We start from the raw sequence: 23655 nt of genomic DNA on the forward strand, positions 1-23655 counted from the left end.
TTAAAAAAGAATATTTTAAGGCCAAACAATGTTGAACCATTACTGGGTGAGTTCACACCAGAGTAATGGGATGTGTGATGCAAGCTTATTATGGGAGGTTATTGTTTTCTACACAAAAGAAAAATAAGAAAATAAACTCTTAATTTGGGAAATGTGTTGAACGGACTTGAGGACTCCCAAGTGGATTTATTGAAAGCTTCCTCTTTTTAAAGATGTGTCTCACTTCACATTTTCTTTCAGCGTGGATCCCAACGACCAGAAGAAGACGGCCTGCTACGACATTGACGTGGAGGTGGACGACCCCCTGAAGAGCCAGATGAGCAGCTTCCTCCTCTCCACCGCCAACCAGCAGGAAATTGCCTCACTCGACAACAAGGTGAGATCACCATCGTCGCAGAATACTCTTTCTCTGTATAGCACACGTCTTCTTTCGTGTTACACACTGTGGTTGAAGTTTGGGAATAATTCACTTTTAAGCTAACAAAGAGAACGGTTTTATTGTTGCAGTAGTTTGTTTGCTGTGGACTTCTCACCCAGCTGTGATAAGCGCGAAGGCTGTTATTTATATTTTTCTGACAGATTTTAACTTTATAGCCGACATTGTTGTTGGAGCTGAGCAGGAAGGAAGGGTGGGACAAATAACCAGAAATACACGTGACAGAAAACACACTGAGAACATGTACTGCTGCTCGAGACCCAGTTTTCTTTGTCTTTTACAATATTTTGTCCAGCTTAAAGCCATTTTATATATTACTGTGCAAAAGCCTTGAGTCACCCCTCGTTTCCTTTATTTTGAAAAATGGAAATTTGTGCAGGGATTTATTGAAACGTGCACACACTTTTTTATTCTTACAGCTTCTTCTTTTGTCCTCCACTTGTCCAGTTTCTTAAATTTTCTTTACATTTTCAGCTAATCCTATTTTATGCCTGTCAAGCTGTGGTATCTCTGGCATTTTTGTAGATGCAGCTCAAGAAATGGAAACAAAATATGTCTTTTTATGACAAGCCGCTCATTTAAAATGGACTTTTTGCTCAGTTGTCTGTTATGGGTAGACACAAAATCAGTAAATTTTGGTGCCTTTTTGTGCTTGAATGGTTCATAAGTCGGTGTTAAGTGGCTGAACAAGGGAAAGAAATTCCTATGAAAAAGCTCAGGTACAAGAACTGGACTGAAACTGGGTGAAATGGCAGTAAATGCCTGAAGAAAAACCTTTGAAAGACTTGAAAGCTGGAGAGCTTTTCCTCGAGACTACTTTAAACATTATAAGAAAGTCTGGCTCCTTAGAAGTAAAGTACCAAGAAATTATAGGTGAGTCAAGTCTTTTGCACAGTTGTTGTATCTTAATAATAGCAGAGAACCTATTTCTGAACTTCTAAGATAAGATAAGATAAGATAAGATAAGATAAGATAAGATAGAACTTTATTAATCCCTCGGGTGAGTTCCTCTGGGAAATTTGACTTCCAAAAAGCACAGCAACGACCGAAGTTACAGTTACAGAATTGTTATATATATATATATATATATATATATATATATATATACACACACACACACACACACACACACACACACACACACACACACACACACACACACACACACACACACACACACATATATATAAATACAGAGACAAATATAAATAAAATATACAAAGGGGATAAATAGAATAAATAGGAATAAAAAATAAAAAATACAAGTGAATTGCACATTTCAAGTATTGAGTCTATTGCACTGTTGACTATTTACAAAAAGTATTGCACAAGGTATTGTACAGTGAGGTGAAGAGGCACTACAGCTTAGTTGTTCCCCCCTCCTTTGTCCTCCTGTTTCCCCTCCCTCTCCCCTCCAGAGAGGAGTTAAACAGTCTGATGGCGTGTGGGACAAAGGAGTTTTTAAGTCTGTTAGTTCTTGTCTTGGGGAGAAGCAACCTGTCACTGAACAGACTCTTCTGATTGTTTATGGCCGTGTGCAGAGGATGCCCAGCATTGTTCATAATGTCCATCAGTTTCTTTAATGTCCTTTTCTCTGCCACTGTCACCAGAGTGTCCAGCTTCATGCCGACCACAGAGCTAGCCTTCCTGATCAGTTTCTCCAGCCTGGATGAGTCCTTCTTCTGAGAATACTCTTGATACTACATGATGCAAGTCTTGCAAACGGCATTTCCATTAACACAGTTGATTTCTTGTGTTCAAGCTTCCTCCTACAGTCCAAACGCATACTTTAGGTAAAATGATTTTTCTAAACTGGCCGTGTGGATTGGTCACCTGTCCACGGTGTATCTAACTTCCTGCTCAGTGACAGCTGTTACGATACTCTCCCGCTCCTCAGCGACCCTGAAACAGACAAGCTATTAATGAGATGGATGGATGGGTGGATGGATGGATCAATTTCCGTGTTCACCTAATTAAATTCGCCATTTTTCTAATACCAAGTAGAGTGTCAGAAGACATACCAGTGAGAGAATGATCAAATACAGGCCCGAGTCAGCACGAGTCGGTATGTTTTTATGTAAAATAATCAATTAAAGTGACCTGTAAAAGCACTGAAGGATGGATAATCATGAATAATGAGTTAACTCCCTGGTGTCACATGTTTCTGTAGCAGGAAGAAAATATAAATATTTATGACCTTGATATTAAAATTCAACACTTTTATCAACATTTAAAACCTGCTTTGTTTTCAGAGTTATGGTTCTCATTTTACCTTACTTAACATTTTGACCTTTAAAGCGTAAAAATACTCTCACGTTTGTCTGTGATGGCTCGAAAGCTAACCATAACTCCAAATATAGGCAACAATAAATTTGGGGAAATGAATAGAAAAACCATCCCCACTGACACACATTAAAAACTACTCACGTTTCCCCAAAAAGTCTGAAAAGATGGATGAAGCTTCTGGGTGTGAAAAGTGAAGGTGCTTAAATCTTCATTCTTCCTAATGAGCAGCAGGGGGCGACTCCTCTGGCTATTGCAGAGAAGTCAGTGTTATTTCCCACTTGATCTGTGGTCTCAGTAAACACCTTCCACACAAGTTTATGGGCTCAATCGCAGGTTGCAGACCAGATTGAACTTTGTGTGGTTTTATTTTGAAAAACTACGGTCCCCGTTAGAGTGAAACGACGACTAACTTGGGACCCTGTGAGTCCAGAGCGTGCAGTGTTCGGAAAGATGGTTAACGCTAGGAACACTCAACTTGAGACTTAACAAATGAACACTACCTCCATCCTTTATATACAGTGTGTATTTTTTCTTACATCACGAGCCACCTTCATACACCAAAGTACCTTTAAACTCACCAGAAATTTGGTTAAAATAGTGAATTTTAAAAAGATAAGAAAATGTGTAAAATCCTTCGCCTTTATCGGGTGTTTAGATTCCCTCGGTTTTATATTTGATCAATAAAATTCAAGAAAACTTGTAATACAAGAGAATACCTGTCAGCATGTCACGAGTCAGTTGAGGCAGATCAGTGAAAATTTACCCTACTCGCTTTTCCAGGTGGGTTAGACTTCGGGATCTTTATATGCAGAGCCTGCCACGACAGAAACAAATGCTGGGATTTTGTTCCCTCCCGCTCTTTGTCATGGTCAGGTTTTTTTTTTCTCAGGCAAACTTATTTGTTCTCAACTTTCCCCCACATTTTATGGTCCTTCACATTTATTCCCAGGACATAGCTGTCATCTGTGAGTTCTTGCAACGAGGAGATGATAAATCACTGAAAAATTCAAAAATTGCGACAAAAAAAGTAGCCAGAAACGCACAGGAGGAATTGACTGAATAAGCCAATCACAGTAGAGTACAGGCTCTATAACATTTCCAGCCTACGGCGTAGATTTGACACAGAAGTTTAAGTCTGCTGTTAGCCTCTGTGCTGCTGAGGTCGGCAGCTTCGGATCAGAAGTCTCCGTCCTCCTCCCACTGTTAGATAAAGTCAGTTTTCCTGAGATATTTTGCTTTTCCTGCTAGATATTGTATCATTTTCACAGGATAATTGCAGCGTCAAATGAACAAACAGCAACAGCGCTGTGACGTGTGTGATGTGTGTGTTTCCGTTCAGATCCATGAGACCATCGAGTCCATCAATCAGCTGAAGATCCAGAGGGATTTCATGCTGAGTTTCTCCAGAGATCCCAAGGGCTACATCCAGGACTGGCTCAAATCCCAGAGCCGAGACTTTAAGGTTGCACACTTCTTTTCATATCTATCAAGCCTGCATGTTAGCCGACAGACGTCCTGTGGATGTTGAATGAAAGTGGAAAATAAAAAGCAGAAGAATTCATTAATGAAAATTAAAGAAACTAAAGGGGGCGGGGGGTCATTTAATAGTGATGATTTGTCTTTGGCTGACATTTTAATTGCACTAATGGGTATTCATTTGCTTTATTCAATTAATAACTATAATTACTGTTTAGCAATAAATGCACAAACTAAAAGCCCAAACCCAGCTGGAGTGCCCTCAAGGCTTCAGTTTGGCAGTTTTTGAGATGAACTATCGGGAGAACAAGCGGCTCGATCGCTGCCCGCTGCAGACTTCATAGATTATTTTGTTAATTAATGCTAAAAATAGACCTGCTTGTAACGGCTTCGTCGTCTCTTCGGCCGCAGTTAATGACAGACGTGGTGGGGAACCCTGAAGAGGAGCGGAGGGCGGCGTTCTACCACGAACCCTGGTCCCAAGAGGCCGTCAGCCGCTATTTCTACTGCAAGGTGACTTGCGGACACCTTTACCTGCAAGCTCTGCTTCCATATGTTCGCATGACAGCAGTCAGATTTACCTCCTTCTGCTCTTCCCCGTGACAGATCCAGCAGAGGAGACAGGAGCTGGAACAGGCCTTAGCGGTCCGCAACACCTAAACAAAAGAGGCCCTCCTGGATTCCTGAGTCTGATTTCAGAGAGAGAGTGTGTGTGTGTGTGTGTGTGTGTGTGTGTGTGTGTGTGTGTGTGTGTGTGTGTGTGTGTGTGTGAGGTCATTGCTGATGTCTGGTGATTCCTTAAACCTCTACAGTCTAAAGGAGGCTTCATCTCAGAGGTGACTAATCAATTTCATAGCTGTGTTTTGAAGTGTAATCAGAGGAGGGGTTCACCAGACAGCAGCAGCGTACTGTGGTCCCCCATCTCCTCCACGTCCCGTGTTAGCGCAGGACTGCGAAGGCATCGCGGTTGAAAGCGTGGATTCATCCCCTCGGAGGACGACGCCAGTTTCCGCTCTGTAAATAAACGTCACTAGAAAAGCTCCTTCTCGACCAGCTGCTCGCACGCCACTGTGTTTTCGGATTCTCGTCTCAAGACTGTGCAGTGACAAACGCTCATGACGTAACCCGCTGACACAGTCAGAGCCCCGCGGCTGCTCTGGATGAGTCTTTATTTTGTTTTCGTATTCTTTTTGGAGAGAGTGCTTTTCCTTTGTCCTCGTTAGGGGGAGAGCGTGCTCCAATTGTCGATTAATTACACCAGCAAAGTCGCGACGACAGCGTGACGCACCGGGTGGTTGCACAGGATGCTGCACGTAAACCAGAGGTGTGGATAGAAAAAAAAAAGAATAGAAAAAAAAAAAGACTTCTTTTTACAGTAAATTAACCAAACTGAAGTATTATGACATTATCAGCTCCATCTGTTTATACTGTAGTAAGAATAAGTGTTTCGATGAAGGGAAAAAAAACAAACAGTATTGATCCTGAACATAATAATCATAGAGAAACAGATACGCCTCTAAATGTTCCGTCACTCACTGCCTCTTTGTCGCGTCGTACTTTTTGCCCGTTAGCGTCCCGAAGGTTTTACCAAAGGTTGCAGCGAGAAGAGAGAGCGATCACTGAAACAGACGTTGGCAAAATCCCAGACCTGGGTTTAACAGAAACGACTGAATAAATCCAAACACGCCAGAGTATTTTAAAAAAAAGTGCTCCCAAAAGCTTTCCTTAACTCTTGAACTCTTGCATCAGTGAACTTTTAAGCTCAGCTCTGTGGATTTTTGTCTATTTCTGCATTTTTTTATGTTACAAACACACGCATTTAAAAAAAAAGAGAGAGAAATGAATTTCTTTTCTACAGATGTGAATGTAAATATGTTTTTTTTTTCTTCCCCTTAAGAGGGCCAGCTGTACAGTATACGACAGACTATCTGTGTGTGCGCGTGTGTGTGCGAGCGTGTGTGTGTGTGTTTGTTTTGGAGGATTTCGGGAGGGGGTGTTGCAGTATGGGAGCTCCATGAGTTTTGAGTTAGTAGGGCAGGAATGTTAGTGTTCTTCTGTGTACTATCTTGGGTTCGGGATGATTTATTTTAGGTCTATCCCGTGTGCATCGTGGGAGCTGGAAGCTGCAACAGAGAGAGAGCCCTCCCTTGCGCTGAGTCTCAGTAGCTGTAACTCGTGATATAATCTGCACCGTTCTCATGTTACACCTGTTTTGTTTTGTTATTGTTTTTTTAAATGACACATGAGTTGTATGTATATGTTGTAATGTCAGGATGGAGGATTTTCTTCTCTGCAGTTTCTAGATTGGGTGGGTTGGGGGGGGGGGACTTCTTTGCACTGTGCTGTAACTCTTTGTCGGGACTCTCTTCGTCACGGTTGAGACCCCTTTTATCATCCCAGCGTACTCAAAAAGGCAATTGGACGATTTCACGATGACCTATGCATGCTCCATGGACGTTCACTATCACTATCACACCTTGCGAGACGGTCTGTGTAAATATGAAAAGCTGGCATACCAGTGTGTGTGTGTGTGAGAGTGTGTGTGACGAGAGCGAGACCCGTCACATTTGTTGAAATGCCTTCTGAAAACCTTTTTTGCCAAAAAAAAAACTACAAAAAAATCCAACATACCCTACCAGCAACTAACTGTAGGTGTGACTTTTCTGAGCGTGTTTTTGTTACTAGGACTAAATTATAACTGCACTCTTTAGAGGAGAAAAAGTAGTCATAGGTAGTATCTCGGTCCTGTGTCTGACCCAGTGATTTTTTTTTTTAAATTTTATTATTATTATGATTTTGTTTTTCTTTGTATGGATGGCCGAGGCCTTCACGTTGCTGTTCACTAGCACCCTCTTGTGGAGGAATCTACGAGCTGCAGCTCCTCGGCTTCAAGCGGCGTCTGATAAAAGTGTTAACAAACTGCTGTGTCTTCTGTCACTAAACCCTGGTGTGCTGTTGACATGTCTGTCTCGATCCGTGCATGTGTTCCCGAAGAGCGGGAGCTGCTCTTTTTCTCTGTTTACACTGTTGTCAGAGGGTCGCCGACAGGAAGGTTATAGTATACATAATGCTGTATATCTGTAAAGAGCAAATCTTGTTTGGTGATTACATACTACAGAAAAAAAAAAGGGAAAACAGCTGTGACACTGCGAGACAGCCTGGATGTAAATAAAGAAGCGCTTGCCAAAGTTTGTAAATGACATGAGATCTAATGTGTCTTTTTTTTAACAACTTCATTCACACTCAGTTGACACTTAACCTAACATGGATGTCTTTGGACTGAAGGAGGAAGACGGAGTACCAGGAGAGCAGGGAAACTCCACACTGAAAGGTGCTGGAAACCTTCCTCAGAGTTTGGTCCATGGTTACATGACAGCATCACACAGGTGCTGCACAGCCATGATCAGAATCTCCTGACCCCACCACATCCTTGATCTGGTGACTAGAGCTCATTTGAGTGCAGTGAAACAAAAGTTACTTAGTGAGATGAGTTTAGCATGTGACTCTGTAAAGCTCTCAGACTTTAGGGTTTTACTTAAACGTTTAATTATAGAAATAGCTTTTTGGAGTTAGAAGAAAAGTCTTCAACTCTGTGGTCCATCTGCAGTTTTTTGGCTCAAAGATAAGTGAAACCGTATCGGTTACACTGCGTAGAAACTCAGACTCATTGGTTTGGAGACAAAGGCTGAGATGTTTTGGGCATGAGGAGAGGGATAGTGGATATATCAGAGAAAGGATGTTGAATATGGAGCTACCAGGTGGGAAGAAAATAGGAAGACCACAGAGAAGGTTCACGGATGTAGTGAAAGGACATGGAGAGAGCTGCGGGCTACAGTGAGATGGAGGCAGAAGATCTGCCGTGGCGACTCCCAGAGGTAAACATCAGGAAGAAGATGATTAGGCAAAGAGTTTGTATAAAAGACAAAACTTGCCTTTTAATCATCTGGACTTTCCTTGAACTTTAATCATTATTATTAACATTTTTAAAAGCTAATGGGTAAATATGAAGCGACGCAAAGCTGCCACAGCCTGGTGAGGAGGGATGTGACTACATGACAAAGATGGGCTGAGAGGCAAAACAAAACATTGCACTGTAGTCATTTTGTTGATGGGTAGAAGACCAAATTTCACCTGAATTCAAAATTTTATTAATTTCCCAGCTTGCAGTTGAAGAAAGTGCCTTCCGCTGGGTTTGTGACTTTTTTTTCCAATGATCAGGTTTAGCTGCTGAGTTATTTAAATGTAATTTTTGGCCCTTTGAGCAACTCAAGCTGAGTGCCATTAAGTTCTATTATATTCAATAGAAGGCTGACATCTCTACAGGTGATACATCCAAAATGGAAAGAACTCTAAACTACAGGGCAGAGGAGAAAGGCATGGATTATATGTTAGGGTTAAGTGTCCTTTTAATACTGGCTTAGTGAACAGCAGAGTGATTCTGTATTGTGTGAACTCCTTTGCTTTTCACCCCTGCAATCAAACACTAGCTAATGCACACGTGATCACAGGGAATCCAGTCTCCGTGAGCTCTGTCATTGTAAAAGCCTTTTGAATTTTTCAGTTTCTTCAATTAGCTGCAGAATAAAGCGGGGTGGGGGGGGAGGAATGCACAGCCCTGCCGTACACTCTGGCTTTGTGCCCTGCCTCATTGGTGGGTTTCGTTTCTTCCATGAGCCAGGCGCTCCTCAGAGGTGGCACACAGGCCTTTTATTGTTCACTGGCCTCACCACGAGGAAGCAGGTGGAGGCGCTTCCAACGGGGAGCTGCAGCAGTGGCTGTAATGCTGACTGCAGCTTTGCTCCCGTCTCAGAAAGAGCTCCTTTAACTCTGCTGCTTCTCTGTTCTCCCGAGCCGACAGGAGAAAGGTGAGTGAAGTAAGCCTTTCAGACCGTTTAACCACCGCCATGTCAAGGTTAACCACCTCAGCCGCTGCAGACCCCAACCCTCCCTCCGGGCACTGAGTTCACCCCCCCCCCCCCAAAAAAAAAAAGATGTGCATGCAGAACGCTTGCCAAACCTCAAGGAGGCCCGGGCAGGGGTGGAGATTCACTGACTTAATGCGACGAGCAGGCAGCTTTGGAACAAACTGTTCACTGCCTCTGGGGCTCTCTGTAACGCAGCTTTTGGGAAAACTGAGAACACTACAAGACGCATTATTGTGAATGTGAACACACCATCTTTACTGACCACAGAATCTTTTCTGGCTTTTCTTCAGCTCTGCCAAGCAGACAACATACCTCCAGGAATAACTGTTCAAGCACGCTGCGTTTTGACTAATGAGACTGAGCCTTTTACACTGTGAGCTTGAATGAATGAAGCAACAACTCTGAGCAGAAGTATCACTCTTTAATACCTCTTAAAGAGCACAAAGTTTAAAGAAAAGGCAGCTTGTTTCAGTATTACTTAAAAAATCCTCACAAAAGGAAGACTTATGGCTCAAGTTTTTTCCCCCTCTTATTCATTTCTAACAATAAAGGCTTGTGTTAATTTATTATAGTCTTTAAAAAAAACAAAAGAAAAAAAAGGGGGGGCTATAAATATTGTTGTTCGACCGGAATACAAGTAACGGCTTCTCAAAGTGACGTTAACATCAGTAATGGTTCAACAGGTCTGGACAAGACAGGTTTAAAGTTACACAGTCATAAGTCAGAGGGTTTATTTGCAGCTGCTGGAGTGTCAAAAACAGTCCTGACTTCTTTCCACCTTGTTCAGGGGTGAGAATTTCAGTGTGTGGATGCAAGAAGTACCACGTTTAAAAAAAGAAAGAAAGAAAGGAAACAAAAATCACATTCAGTGTCCTTCAGTCCAAGCTCTATGTGCTCTATGTGCTGTTGGCCTGCTCTTGCTCAAACAGAGCCATGGCTAGATGCGAGCGTGACCCCAGACCCTCCAGGTTGCTGAGAACACAGCGGTGGTAGATGTCCTCGCTGAAGCGGGGATTGCACGTCCGCCGCACGTATTTCTGAATCAGCGCCGGCTCTACTGCTCTGAACACATGCAGGCCCGAGTAACGGACAAAGATGTCGTACACGTCCATGCTTTCCAGGAGCTCCTCGTTATCCAGGATGTCGGCAGCCATCTTCGTCCGTGCGGTCATGTAGTCGGCGTTGTAAAAGCAGGCCTCGTCGAAGACGTGCCGGTCAAAGTGGCCGTCTCGCAGTGACTCCGAAGCAGCGGAGGAGGAGGCAGCAGAGGGCTGCTGGTCACGGTAGAGGACGGCTGGGTTGTACTCCTGGAAGTGGATGGGGAAGAAGACTTGCCAATTGCTGATGGAATTCATTCTGCAGCGGTTCAGGAAGTCAGCGTTGACCTCTGTCCAAACGCTGGCCAGGAAAAATAGTGTGTCCACCGGGTGCTTCTTGGAGATGATGTCCATTAGCTTGACCTGCGAGGGCACCTCGGTCTTCACACTGATCCAGGGGATCTTCACGTCTCCGTAGCGTTTCTCCACTTCCCCAATCATAGCCTTGACGCCAGCAAACACGTCAGTCTGACTGACTCTCTGCGCATCGAAAGGATCGTAGATGAACAAGAACGTGAGTAAAACATTGTCATGGGTGTCCAGAGTGTTCATCACGTACATGTCCAGGAAGTTCCCAACATAGTCCTGATCCTGGGCGGTGACAGGCAGGATGACCTGCACCCGTGTCGCTTCTGTCACATAAGGCATGGGAATAATCTCAACTGAACTTAGAGGTCGCAGCAGGTTGACTCGTTTGGCAATGACCTGGCTGTGGCCTTTCTGGGTGTAGGCCTCCAGCGCGAGGTCCAGTATATACTCCATACCACGTGTGGGATCAAAGCGACGGTACCCATTAAGCAGACGCCTCTTGCGGAACCGTAGCTGTGGCTGGTAGCGCTCGTTGAGACGCTCGACCGCAATCTCTAGAATTGCATTGACGTCTGCGCGGTTGACACCTCTCAACTCACATTTGGGGGAGCCATCGACGCAGGAGTAAATGTGCTCTTCCGTAAAGTACTCCCAGTTTATGACCTCAAAACGCGTCCTGGGTTTGAAGGGAGGGTTGATTCCTATCGGCCACGTCACTCCAGCCTTGCCCTCTGGTGTCAGGTCACTCAGGTTACTGATCTGCATCTGATGAGTGCACACAAAAATTTGAAATGCATCAGAGGTGTCTAGCAATATGTCACCTACAGCCAAAATGCAGGAGATAAGAGCTTCAAAATTCTCAAAATATAAATGAAACATTCTTCCTTTATTAGCAGAGCATACAGGAAAAGAATTCACAGCAACCCAACTATCACTAAAGATAATCAACATAACTGACAGGTGACACAGATCATGTAAATGTTAATTAAAAGTGTGCTTCATGACATAACCTGATATGTTTAACATCCTCAGTGACAGGCTGTTAAACCCACAGGGGAACGCTGTATTGTTGTGATAAAACCTGCTTCCTATAAAGTTGTCTTGCGTGAGGAATGTAGGGAGTTAGACTGGATCATTTCTCCAGCAAAAGAGAAAACACGAGTTGACAAGATGAGCAACTAACATCTATTTATGTCCTTTGAAAATGCAGCCCCTTTCCCCCGTGGTTCTTTTATATGACCTGCAGAAAAGAAGATGGTAAGAACATGTTGGGCAAAGTATCTAAGATGGGCAGACACTTGTCATCAACATCCATCATGAAATTATTAAATAGCCTTGTCTAAGTCTTTTTACGGCCCTTCCCTCACAGTTTTTTCCATCACAGTCGAGCGAAGTTGATTTGGAAAAGGATGTCACAGGTCATTTTTTTGATTATCCATCTGATTAAGGAAGAGAAACAGGGAGGAAATGCCAAATTACACAATAACCGAACTGAAAACAGTTTATGGAGTGATGAATCCAAATTTGACATTTTTGGTTTAAATCATTGTCAATATATACAGACTGCATTTCAGCCAGTGGTGTTGGAGATCTTGTCAAATCATGAACACAAAAAAGTACCATCAGATTTTGATCCACCATACAGTATCATGTGGAAAATATCTAATTGGCAGCAGTTTGGGTTTTTCAGCATGACCATGATTCCAACCACACTGTAATTGAATTAAAAGCATTAAAAGCCATTAGAATTGTACAAACTCTGTTTTTGCCTTATACTATATTTCCATGTATGTTTGCATGCTGCAGTATTTCCCACTTTTGTAGTAAACTGTAAGTAAATGAATGGTGGCTTAAAACGTTTGCACAGTACTGTACTGTATCAAGTGTTCCTTGCGCTTTAACCAGTATACACAAAAATTAGCTATAACAATAAGTTATGTCTAATAAAGTCATGACTTATTTTATAGCTCTGTGGTGCGGTAAGCTATATTTAACCTTAAGTCAAAACAACTCTAATGAACTGTCATTAGCAGCTACTTTAGTTACATAAGGTTTCTCAGGCAGATCATACTCGGCACAACACCACATCCCTTCTCTTGGTTTTCTGGCATATAAATATTGTTTCAGTCAGGAATTACTGACTCAGGTCCTGAAGAGGGTGTGGTGAAATAAGAACAAACTGTATACTAAATTTTGACTAAGAAGTGATGAGTCAGGCAGAAAAAAATGTTTATAGGAGCGAAAAACAAAACCTGTATTACAAACCTGCAGCTGCTGGATCTGCAGGTAAGTCCATTCTAGCTCAATGTGGCTGAAGCGTTTGTGCAGTCGATACATGAGATTTGGGTCAGACACAGGATGCACTGTGAAGGCATTTTTAAACTCTGGGCTATCTTCACGCTCTGGGTCTGCATTTTTCCCAAGCTCAAAATAACGGTAGGTCATCTCCTGCGAAAAACATGCACATATAAATATTAATATAGCGGACAATCCTCCTACTGATTAAGCTACTTATTTCAAAGTCTGTGTTTTTACCTGGTGCACTTCCACACAACTCATACCCAGGTAGTCGATAATACAGCGGCCCAGCCACTCATCAGGCCTCACGCTGAGGATGTCATTGCGGCAGGTGTCGAGATGGGGCTGCAGACGGGCCAGCAGACTGCGGGACAGCAGGTAGCCATAGCCTCCGTGGCAGTAACGTGCCTTCTCCTCACCACCGATGAACTCCTCTGCCCTGCCCATATACAGGTCCTGACCTGCGCTGAGGTGGCCCACCAGCTCCGACAGCCGATCCGCCTGCATGTACGTGTCATCCTGGGCTAATAGGAACCAGTCGTATTCCGAGCCGTAGTGCTGGTGGAGGTGGCGTACCGTCTCATACATCAGCCACACCGGGCGATCGTCGCCATGGGCAACCACAGTCATCCCGTGAGGCACCTTGGGGCTGCGCAGGCCTGTGAAGAAGAAGGTCCGGTGGAAGTGGTGGGCAACTGTGCGGTTCACCGCTACGGCCAGCGTGTTGAGGGTGGCCCGAGAAGTGAGCACGCCCACCAGGAGTCGCTCTCTGATGCCCAGTTCAGTGTGGATGTATCGTGTTCTGAAGAAAGAGGGCAAAGAGGGAGCAATTACAGCAAACAGCAAGAACACCGATGCATAAAAAGTATCTTCTCATAAGCGTGAACTTGTTTCCATCACAAGATACTAATGTGATGCAGATACTAAGTGGCTGTGAAATAAAAGATAATTGGATAGAAATGTTTGTGTAGGTGGTGTCTTTTTGGATTTAAAGAAGGAATTTGATACCAAGTTATTTTATCTGAATTGGCACTATATATATATATATATATATATATATATATATATAATTTTTCTGCAGAAAATGTTAATCTATGCTATGGATGTTATCAAATCTCCTTTTTTTTGCGTGTTCTACAGGAGTCCCACACTTCTCCGTACCAAGTCCCCTTTTATTATCACTTTATAGCAATAATCTACCTATTGTATCCCAAAATGTTAATATCCAAATGTATGCAGATGATCCCTGGAAAGCATCCTTGACTCCTTCACTTCTAGGAATGGCTTGGTAAATCATACATTTTATTAAGTAGTAAAAATGAGCATGCATGATGTTTTCAAAAGAACCAGTAAATGAGCTGAAATAACACTATATAAAATATATATTTTTGCAATGATGTCAGTGGTATTTTTAAGCCTTTTATGGGCAGTATTTTCTGTGGGGGCATTTACACACAACTATATCTAGAGAACTACTTAAGCTATGTCAGTTAAGTTTTGAGGTCCTGCTACTTTAAGGAGTTTCAAAAGAGTAGCTAAAGTTCCACATAAAATTCTAAAAGTTTGAATTTGCTTGAAATTCATCATCTCTGTAAAAAGAACAAATTCAATGATAGTAGGATTAAATTTGTACACAAAATCCCATCGATGAGGTGTTCTATTATATCTCCCCCCTCCAAAATTGGCAACCCTGCTAAATAATGACAATAATAATTACAGTGCTTCACAACAGAAAAAAGGAAAAAAGCAAATGAAACATCAAATTGAACGTAAATATCAATAATTAAAGAGGATTGATAGAAATAAAAAGTGTAAGCACAGGAGAGGCCTGCTTTTAAAAATATGTCTGTAAGAAGCATTTGTAAGACCACAGTGAGCTGGCCAATCAGATCTCATCTGGGAGATTATTCCAAGGAATGGCTGTACTGACAGAGAAAACCTGATCATCCTTATGGGATGACTATCAGAGCCAGTAGAAATAAATAAAAAAGATAAGAAATAAAATTGAAAAAAGAAAATGGATGCAATCTTTTGCATCAGTGAGTTTTCTGAAGGAATTTGTGGCATAATCTGTAATCTACAGGCCACTTATTCTCTCTACCCCCCTCAGTGCAATGAGAGCATTGCAGGGGGGAATTAAATGTAAGAATGTAAAATGGGGAATTAACTAAATGCAAATCCACACTGTGTGGAAAAAGTCTCCAGCTTCTTTCAATTAAAAGTCGAGCAATGCTTCCTGTGATCCTTCTTTAAGCACCTGGAAACAGGGACCATACCTCCCGCACTTACCTGAGGACCTTCTTGTGCGGCTTGTTTGGGTCCTTGTGATAGGGCACTATGCGTGGCTGAAAGTCTGCGTCTCCAGCTCCATCTCTTGAATCTCTGTGGCCCTCTCCCCCACCCAAAAACCGCCTGCCATTGCCCAGCTCATCTCCACAGGAGTCCTCCGTGTCTCCTTGGGTCCAGGACACCATCAAAAGGCTCAGACTGCATCCAAGAGACAGCCCCAGGATAAGGGGTAAAGCAGGCCTGAACAGGGCCAAAAATGAGGAGAGACGCATCCCTGGCAGTTATGAGCTACACTTATTGTGGCTGTGCTGGGAAAATTTTTTAAAAAAAATCCCAACAACAAAAAACTAGAGCACTGATAGTGCCAACACTCCTGCCATATGTTAACACGTCTTTGATAAATCTGAACCGAAATGAGTAAAGAAAATGACAGAAAACTGGCTTAAAATTAAAGTCTGTTCCCAGTCCCTTTCAGCGAGGTAGTGAAGTTTCTACTCAGCCTATAACGAATGATTAAATCTAAACGTTACATGTTACAGCACTTTTTAAATGTTTTTTTGTTTGACAAATGCAAGAAATGTCGTTTTTAATCCAACGTCACAACGGAAGATGACCAAACTGTAAAGCTACCGGAATGAAGCACTTTGTTCATCTGAAAGATGAAATGCATACAGATATTTTCGCATGATTAACAGTCATTGCGAGTCAAAATTTTAAGATAACAAAAAGGGAAGAAAAACTCAGAAATGTCGTTGTCATAAAAATTGTGTAACGTTACTCTGGTGGTTTTTTAACCGTTACCTTAATTAGCTTAACTAGTTTGGGATGGCGTTAGCTAGAAGCCAAAGTCAGCTAACTAATGCAGCTAGACGATGAACTAGTAAAGTTAACCGTTTATCTGGTTACCAGTAATAAAAGACAACCCGAAGCGAGAATACTCGGAAGTATGAACTCCACAGTATCGTTTTCCACCAGAGGAAAGCATTAGGGAGCCGAGCTAGCGAGCTAGCGTCGAGTCCGTTGTTTCCGTACACAAACGACGATCCATCTCCACGAATGCTGACTCGAAGGAGATCCCATGTAACACAGCTCATACCGGGGGGGAAAGCTACGAAGCACAGCCGTGCACATTGTCGCCCATCTCCGTCAGTTTCCTGACTTCCTCAAAAAATCCGAGTGCCACACAGACAGCGCTGAAACAGCGTCCCTCTTCAACCTCATCACCGACCGCCGAGTGCTGCCGCAGCATCACCCCCCGACTGAGCAGCTACCGGCAGATCTCTTCTTAGTGAAAGCAGTACTTAAAAATAAATTCCTCCTAGAAAATCACATTGAACGCACGAATGTGTTAGATACGTATCAACACAACATCTTAGTGATAAGAGGGCAAAAGAAGCCTTACTAGGATGGCAAAACCTCATAAATACAATATCTACCCATTAGTCAGTGCCAGTTTTCAACTCATAAGCCGTCTCTTTAGTTCTACCTAAAAATATATATAAATTTGGCTTATTTAGTAGTTAATTTAAGGTTCAGTTGATGGGTAAAGGGACATTTTTACTGCAGTCCCACGAGAAGAGGAGGGAACTTACATCTTCACCGCCCTCCTTGACCATATATGGTCCGTCTGGCGGCTTGGCGAGCGGCTACATCCACCCGGCGAAAGTGGACACGAGACTGTCGGTGTGTTCAGGAGAACAGTGGTTCATTATTTAGGTAAGAGAGGGAATAACACTGTATGAGAGCTGCCACGGTTGTATGACATGTAAGCTGTTTTATTTTAAGATAAACACAGATGTGGGGGTGAGCTCTAGTTAGCCGATTTGAGAGTTTTTCGAAGCTACTTGGGGCCCTGCGTCAAGTTAGCTTTAGCTGCTCAGGCCTGGCTACCGTTGTTAGCTTAGCTAAGGGGCTAACGCGCTAAATAGCCGGCTTATAAAAACTATTACGATTTACTTTTTATGTTTGACACTCTGGGCTCCTTAGACCATGATATTTATTATGGTTGGTTAACTGTGAAATGACAAAGTGTGACGTGTAGGCTGCTAACAGCTATGCTATCATGCGTTATACCGCAAAAAGCCCAACGTGCGGGCAGGTGGGACTGAAAGGAAACAAAATGCGGGTTTGGGGAGGGAGCATTATCCCCGCTATTACTGTCATTTAGTTGTCCTTAGACATTTTAGGCCTTTATACTCAAAGTTAGCCTACTTTTTAATGTAATCTGTAAAATGGTGTTATACGGTGAGTTCAATTACCGGCACATTTTTAACATTATGGTAAACAGGCAAGTGTACCGAGGTTGGTCCTGGCGCCTCATTATGTAAGCGATTAGTCATTTTTACCCTTATTTATATTCTGACATTTAACTGGTAGACTAAGACCAATTGGAAAATTGAGAAACCGTTAAACAACCTATGATCACGATTCTCCTGACACACTGCGATTCTATTTTGGTCTTAGTTTCTTCTTCATCCATATCATTTCTGTGTTTTTCTTTTCCTATAATGTAGCACTGCACAACCATGCCGTCTGACCTGGCTAAGAAGAAAGCAGCAAAGAAGAAGGAGGCTGCCAAAGCTCGCCAGCGCACCAAGAAAACTGAAGAAGTAAATGGGGAGAGTGAACAACAAGAGGCCCAGCTTAATGGAGCAGAGAGCAATGGTGAGAAGATGACTGAGGAAAAGCACTGATTGCTCACTGGATTTGTCAGCCTGTGGTAAATTTTCTAACTGAAGCTCTCTTGTTTTCTTTAAATATATTTGATAGGTGTTGAAAATTTGACAAAGGAGCTGGATGAGTTTGAGCTGCGGAAAACGGAGGCCCGGGCAGTGACGGGTGTTCTTGCCTCCCACCCTAACAGCACTGATGTCCATATAAGCAGCCTGTCGCTCACCTTCCATGGTCAAGAGCTGCTTGCAGACACCAGCCTGGAGCTGAACTCAGGCAGACGCTATGGCCTCATTGGTCTTAATGGCACAGGTAACTAATTTATCCTGGAGCAGTATGTTTCTATTAAGACTTTAAACACACAGACATTAGAAACCAAAAGGAAACCCCCCCCCCCCCAGCTGTTTCAAAACCTAGTATTTCATTTGGCCATCTGGCCCTTTAGGCCAAAGGGAAAAACCTGAATAACTGATGATATTAAAGGGTTCATATTACAGGAATTATATAAAGTTGACATTAGGCTTCAACCAATGACAGGGAAATGACAACATGAAATGGTTGGAACCCAAATTAAACCTTCCTGAGTTTTAAGGATTTGAAGCAAGTACCAATGAGAGAAAGATGCTGGTGACTGACACCTCAGATGGAAGGGTGTAAAAGCATTAGAAAGTTGAAGCAGGAATCTTGGCAGCTTTATGGCCCACCTGAGGCCCATGGGAGTGGCCAGTAGGGAATCTCTTATCAACACTGGTTCTGCTACACTTCCTTGTGTAGCTTGCATTTGTCAAATGTTCTTATATCACATCCCACAAAACATTTTTCTCTCTATTAATTAATTAATTTATTTATTTTCCCGTTTTCTGCCAGGAAAATCCATGCTGTTGTCAGCCATCGGACATCGTGAGATTCCCATTCCAGAGCACATAGATATTTACCACTTGACCCGAGAGATGGCCCCCAGCGAAAAGACTGCTCTGCAGTGTGTCATGGAGGTGGATGAACAGAGGATCATGTTGGAGAAGGAGGCAGAAAGACTTGCCCATGAAGACTGTGTGTTCAAATAAACTGCAGGAAGTTGAAAAATCTCTCTAATTATGCTTTAGCTATATTATAAATGCCTTTTTTTTTTTTTTTTTTTTTTTTTTTTTTGTAAACAGCTGAGTGTGAGAAGCTGATGGAGCTGTATGAGCGTCTGGAGGAGCTGGATGCAGACAAGGCGGAGATGCGAGCCTCTCGGATCCTCCACGGTTTGGGTTTCAGCACTGCGATGCAGCAGAAGAAACTGAAGGACTTCAGTGGAGGGTGGAGGATGCGTGTTGCTCTGGCCAGGTAGACACAGCTCGTATAGTACTGTACCACTGAGTTACGGTCATCCTCGTCTCTCCAGCTTTCGACTGATCCTGTGTCCCTTGTCCAAATGACAGAAAAACGCACACGATAAAAGCAAACTGTAGCATTGTGTCCTGACTTCCCACTTTAGTTTCCTGTATGGTAGATACAGGAAACTAAAGTGGGCATAAGTTATAATTTCCTCTGTGTAGTCACGATAACCAATACAGGGAGGGGGATGAGGTGATAATGTATCCATTAAGGTAGCAGTATGAACCCTTTGTGATGTGTAACGTGTTGCCCTAATACAAGAAACGCAACAGTGGTCTCAGTAGATCTGGTGTGAGTGACACAGACTGGGGACTATCATGTTTCTAGCATCTCCGGTTTGACAATGGAATCATTTGGATGACTAATAGGGTATTGGCATGATAGCCAGAGTGGTATTAAGTCCTAACATTTCAGTCTGTTTTGTGTAAAATATCTCTCCTGTCTCTCGATCTTCATTGTGCCCTGCCTATACAATATTGTGTTATAATGTGGAGAGGAGATAAACTAGTGTGAAATTGATATTCAAATTCACTATAATATTGAACCAAAACAAACAATCCTATTGTTTTGCTCATTTCATAATAAAGGTGCTTCAAGAACACATTTCATATTACTTGTGTGTGCACTCAGACACAGTTGCTGGAGTTGGATATATGTCCTGGTGTAAATCTCAAAGTACAGAAAGACCAATTAAAGATCTTTGATCCTGAAGATCTTCATCCATCGCACACAAAGCACAGGGATTTTTGTAATTTTAAAATGTGAAAGCACAAGCATTCAAGACTAGTTCTGAGCTTTAGATTTGAGGAGTTAATCTAAACAAACTATCAGTATTGCTTTAAATTCAGCTGTTTGACATCTTTGTAGGGCTTTGTTCATCAAGCCCTTCATGCTGCTGCTGGATGAGCCCACTAACCACTTGGACCTGGATGCTTGCGTGTGGTTGGAGGAGGAGCTTAAGTCGTAAGTTTTCCCTCTGCTTCCTTCATTTAAGTCTGATATGGATTAAGACTCATTTTTGATCAACTTGATGGTTTTTGTCAGGTTTAAGCGAATCCTCGTGCTCATCTCACACTCTCAAGACTTCCTGAACGGTGTGTGTACCAATATCATCCACCTGCATCAGAAGAAACTGAAGTACTACACGGTAAGGGCATGCAGCTGAAGTGACTGCCAGAAAAGAAAACACCCTGAGCATGCTTTGTAGGCTTCCAAGTATCATGAATAGATTGCTATACATGTAATCACATAATGCTGAATAAGGAAACCAGAGGCAGGCTATTACTAAATATATGTGTGCCACCCTGTTGGATGACAGTGCAAATCTATTTTCATTATAAGGGTAACTATGACCAGTATGTGAAGACCAGACAGGAACTGGAAGAGAACCAGATGAAGCGCTTTAACTGGGAACAGGACCAGATAGCACACATGAAGGTAAAAAAGGGACATCATGTGGCCACGTGTCACTGCCTGATTGGTACAGAGACTTAGGCATCCTTTTATGAAGCAGTTACTGTTGCTATAGCCACACAGTAACATTTGCACTCAATTATCTTTTTTGTATCCCAATTTTCTAGAACTACATAGCCAGGTTTGGTCACGGCTCTGCAAAACTGGCACGACAAGCACAGAGCAAAGAGAAGACTCTGCAGAAGATGGTTGCATCAGGCTTGACTGAAAGAGTCGTGAATGACAAGGTACAGTAACTGTGGCCTATTAAATTTCATCTTTTTTTTTTTCTCTTTTTTTTAACTTAATAGTATCAGTTCACAACAATGGTTGTCACAAGCCAGTTTAAACTGTAAAGAGCCTGAAATATCGGGGAGAGAACCCAGTCAATCAGATTATTCTTGGAGCTCCAATTGGTGACAGTGGGAAGGAAGAAGTTCCCTTTAACAGGAAGAGGGTTTCCTGAATCTAATATGAGAGCTGATTTGACAAGAGGGAATGTTTTGCCTCCTATTCTACAACCTTTGAAACTGTTGCTCATCTTGCAGCCAGGCAGTTGTTTTTCCAACTTCTGGATCAGTAATGTATGTGTTTTTTAGGGACTGTGGTTAGTGGTGAAACCTACCAACTTAGCAGTAACCCTTCCTGTTTCCCACAGACTCTGTCATTTTATTTTCCTCCCTGTGGGAAGATTCCTCCTCCTGTTATCATGGTTCAGAATGTGAGCTTCAAGTACAGTGAGAATACAGTGAGTATAATGCATTTATATTTTCCCCTTCTTTTAAAATATGGATTTATTTGGCACACTTAGTGATTTTTGTTTCCTTTAGCCGTACATATATAAAGACCTGGAGTTTGGTATTGACTTGGACACGCGAGTGGCTCTGGTGGGACCCAATGGAGCTGGGAAATCTACACTTCTGAAGCTGCTTATGGGAGAGGTAAGGCATCTTTATCATCAGCTTAGATCTACTCCCAGTTGATTTCAGAGTGATGAGGTTTATTCTCTTGTCTCTGTAGCTCCTACCTACTGATGGTATGATCCGCAAACATTCTCATGTCAAGATTGGCAGATATCACCAGGTAAAACAAATCTTTTGAACATACTGCACAGGCTCCATCTGATTCATGGCGTTAGACACTGGCGGTGGCTGGTACAGTTAAAGATAAACGTGTGGGTTTTTAAAATTTTCTCTATAGCACCTGACTGAGCAGCTTGAGCTGGACTTGTCTCCTTTGGAGTACATGATGAAGTGTTTCCCTGAGATCAAAGAAAAGGAGGAGATGCGGAAGATCATCGGTCGCTATGGTCTAACTGGGAAACAGCAGGTAGGAAGGGGATACTTTCCCAGAACTACTATTAATTTTGTCTCCTCTCTACCATTCTAACATTTGAAACATCTTCCAGGTCAGTCCGATCAGAAATTTGTCAGATGGTCAGAAGTGCAGAGTGTGTTTTGCTTGGCTGGCCTGGCAGAACCCTCATATGCTGTTCCTTGACGAGCCTACTAATCACCTGGATATCGAGACTATTGATGCATTGGCAGAAGCGATCAACGAGTTCGAGGGTGGTATGATGCTAGTCAGCCACGACTTCAGGCTAATTCAGCAGGTATGGACTGATCACTTAAAGCAATCAATTAGACCTTGATTAGAAGTGTCGCTGTACTAATGGTCTCCCTTCCTGCAGGTGGCTCAAGAGATCTGGGTCTGTGAGAAGCAGACCATCACAAAGTGGAACAGAGACATCCTGGCATACAAAGAGCATCTGAAATCAAAGATCGAAAAACAGCAGGCACATGACATCTAGAGGAGCTTCATGCTGAGCCACTCCTTTATCTCATCACAGATTTGACCTGCGAACTCCTGAAGGGATGAGCAGGAAACGTCCAAGCCAGAACTAAAACGGTCTCTTGTACATGTTGTACTGTATTTCCATCGGTTTGACAGTGCTGCACCGTGCTGAACATGACCCAAACCCCCTCCGCTGTTCTCTGATTGGCTGATTCACCCGAAGCATCTCGGTGCATTTTGGAATGCATTCCATTGTGCTGTCTTCATAGGAAAGTTTTATTTTTCCACGTTCTGTTTATCCCAACATGTATGCAGCAGCTTTTAGGTCATATTTTATATTTAAAAAATTGACTTCTTTCTCCCCCCATGTAAAATTACAGTTCTGCCTTATTTAACAATGTAATGCAATAAGTTTGTCTGAATAAACGGAACATTAAAAAACAGCAACTTCCTTTGAGAAGACTTTATTGTTAATTGTAACGAATACAGTGTTTGTATCCAAAAAAACCAAAAGCTTTTAAGGAAAATAAACTATTTTACATATGTGTAAACAGGGGGGAAAAAAGCTTGGAAGGGATTAAAGAAGTTGCTTTGGGTCCTGAGTGAGCCCCATGGCTGCATAGATATGTTATATTACAGCCATTACACTGCACTGAATGAGGCTCACTGATGTAGCAGAAAATGGCTAAACTTTCCAAAAAACAAACAAACCCTAAAACATTGGCATAATTGATAATAAGAGGGCTACTTATAAAAGAAAGCGGAGGTCAGTGCATTACCAGGATGCAGCTAAAATAACTAGTTTCAGGTGATGAGAGCTAACATCCATGCAGGCTGAGTTATAAAAACCTTGACTTCAGTGTTTTTACCTTTTTAAATGTGGGTTGTTTTTTTTTGTTTGTTTTTAGCTTAAAGCTGCGTTCACATCAAATTTAGCCATCCAATTTTTAGGCTAATTCCAGTATTCTACACTGTATGGTGGCTCATTTTTATTAAACTCTTGCCTAATCACAACTAACAATACAAATACTACTTTCAAACGGTCAAGCTAAAAAAAAAAAACTCAATTACTTCTACTGGTACATCCAGTATGACTTGAATACAGCTTCAAAATTAAAGAAAGTTAATTTCAACGCAGATAATCAGTGGAAGACATTTATCTGCCTTCATGTCCCTCTAAAACATTTGAACCGTGTTTGGTTTAACTGGCTATTTGTTGTTTAGATTCTCATTTAATACCTTA

The 23655-nt window shown here is 42.4% G+C and overlaps 3 protein-coding genes across 8 annotated transcripts in view; 2 read left to right on the top strand and 1 right to left on the bottom strand.

Moving 5' to 3' along the window:
- Positions 1-7398, top strand: part of smarcd3b (SWI/SNF related BAF chromatin remodeling complex subunit D3b) — a 65863-nt gene extending 58465 nt beyond the window's left edge. For all 5 annotated transcript variants that reach the window (XM_085418979.1, XM_085418981.1, XM_085418978.1 and 2 more), the window contains 4 exons: positions 241-376; positions 4062-4184; positions 4610-4711; positions 4805-7398. In XM_085418979.1, the coding sequence (XP_085275105.1) occupies positions 241-376; positions 4062-4184; positions 4610-4711; positions 4805-4858 (415 nt within the window). In that variant the 3' untranslated portion in view covers positions 4859-7398. The remainder of the gene's footprint in view (positions 1-240; positions 377-4061; positions 4185-4609; positions 4712-4804) is intronic.
- A 2299-nt stretch (positions 7399-9697) lies between these two features.
- chpf2 (chondroitin polymerizing factor 2) lies at positions 9698-16580 on the bottom strand. Its single transcript, XM_085418984.1, has 4 exons — positions 15117-16580; positions 13065-13629; positions 12795-12977; positions 9698-11294 (listed from the first exon to the last, which is right to left on the bottom strand). Exons 1-4 carry the CDS (start codon positions 15386-15388, stop codon positions 10020-10022), a joined length of 2295 nt encoding a protein of 764 aa, XP_085275110.1. The 5' UTR covers positions 15389-16580; the 3' UTR covers positions 9698-10019.
- Positions 16581-16692: 112 nt separating this feature from the next.
- Positions 16693-22855, top strand: abcf2b (ATP-binding cassette, sub-family F (GCN20), member 2b). 2 transcript variants are annotated; one of them, XM_085418985.1, is made up of 15 exons: positions 16693-16832; positions 17630-17780; positions 17886-18098; positions 18654-18836; positions 18944-19115; positions 20034-20129; positions 20211-20313; positions 20508-20603; positions 20747-20866; positions 21277-21366; positions 21449-21559; positions 21639-21701; positions 21819-21947; positions 22027-22230; positions 22309-22855. In XM_085418985.1, exons 2-15 carry the CDS (start codon positions 17642-17644, stop codon positions 22426-22428), a joined length of 1839 nt encoding a protein of 612 aa, XP_085275111.1. In that variant the 5' UTR covers positions 16693-16832; positions 17630-17641; the 3' UTR covers positions 22429-22855. The 2 variants fall into 2 exon arrangements, with proteins under 2 accessions (XP_085275111.1, XP_085275112.1); XM_085418986.1 differs by having other exon boundaries at positions 16779-16881.
- Positions 22856-23655: the final 800 nt, after the last annotated feature.

The sequence above is a fragment of the Rhamphochromis longiceps genome, linkage group LG9 (assembly GCF_057381845.1).
Source record: "Rhamphochromis longiceps isolate RC_006_pf linkage group LG9, R_longiceps_female_GT1.1, whole genome shotgun sequence".
In the NCBI taxonomy this organism is placed as follows: domain Eukaryota; kingdom Metazoa; phylum Chordata; class Actinopteri; order Cichliformes; family Cichlidae; genus Rhamphochromis; species Rhamphochromis longiceps.

Coding starts and splice junctions, on each gene's coding strand:
- chpf2 (XM_085418984.1), bottom strand. CDS start 15,388: ATGCGTCTCTCCTCATTTTTGGCCCTGTTCAGGCCTGCTTTACCCCTT. Junction 13,630..15,116: donor CCGCACAAGAAGGTCCTCAG/GTAAGTGCGGGA, acceptor CTCTTTCTTCAG/AACACGATACATCCACACTG. Junction 12,978..13,064: donor GTTGTGTGGAAGTGCACCAG/GTAAAAACACAG, acceptor TGTTTTTCGCAG/GAGATGACCTACCGTTATTT.
- abcf2b (XM_085418985.1), top strand. CDS start 17,642: ATGCCGTCTGACCTGGCTAAGAAGAAAGCAGCAAAGAAGAAGGAGGCT. Junction 17,781..17,885: donor TAATGGAGCAGAGAGCAATG/GTGAGAAGATGA, acceptor TATATTTGATAG/GTGTTGAAAATTTGACAAAG. Junction 20,867..21,276: donor AAAGAGTCGTGAATGACAAG/GTACAGTAACTG, acceptor TGTTTCCCACAG/ACTCTGTCATTTTATTTTCC.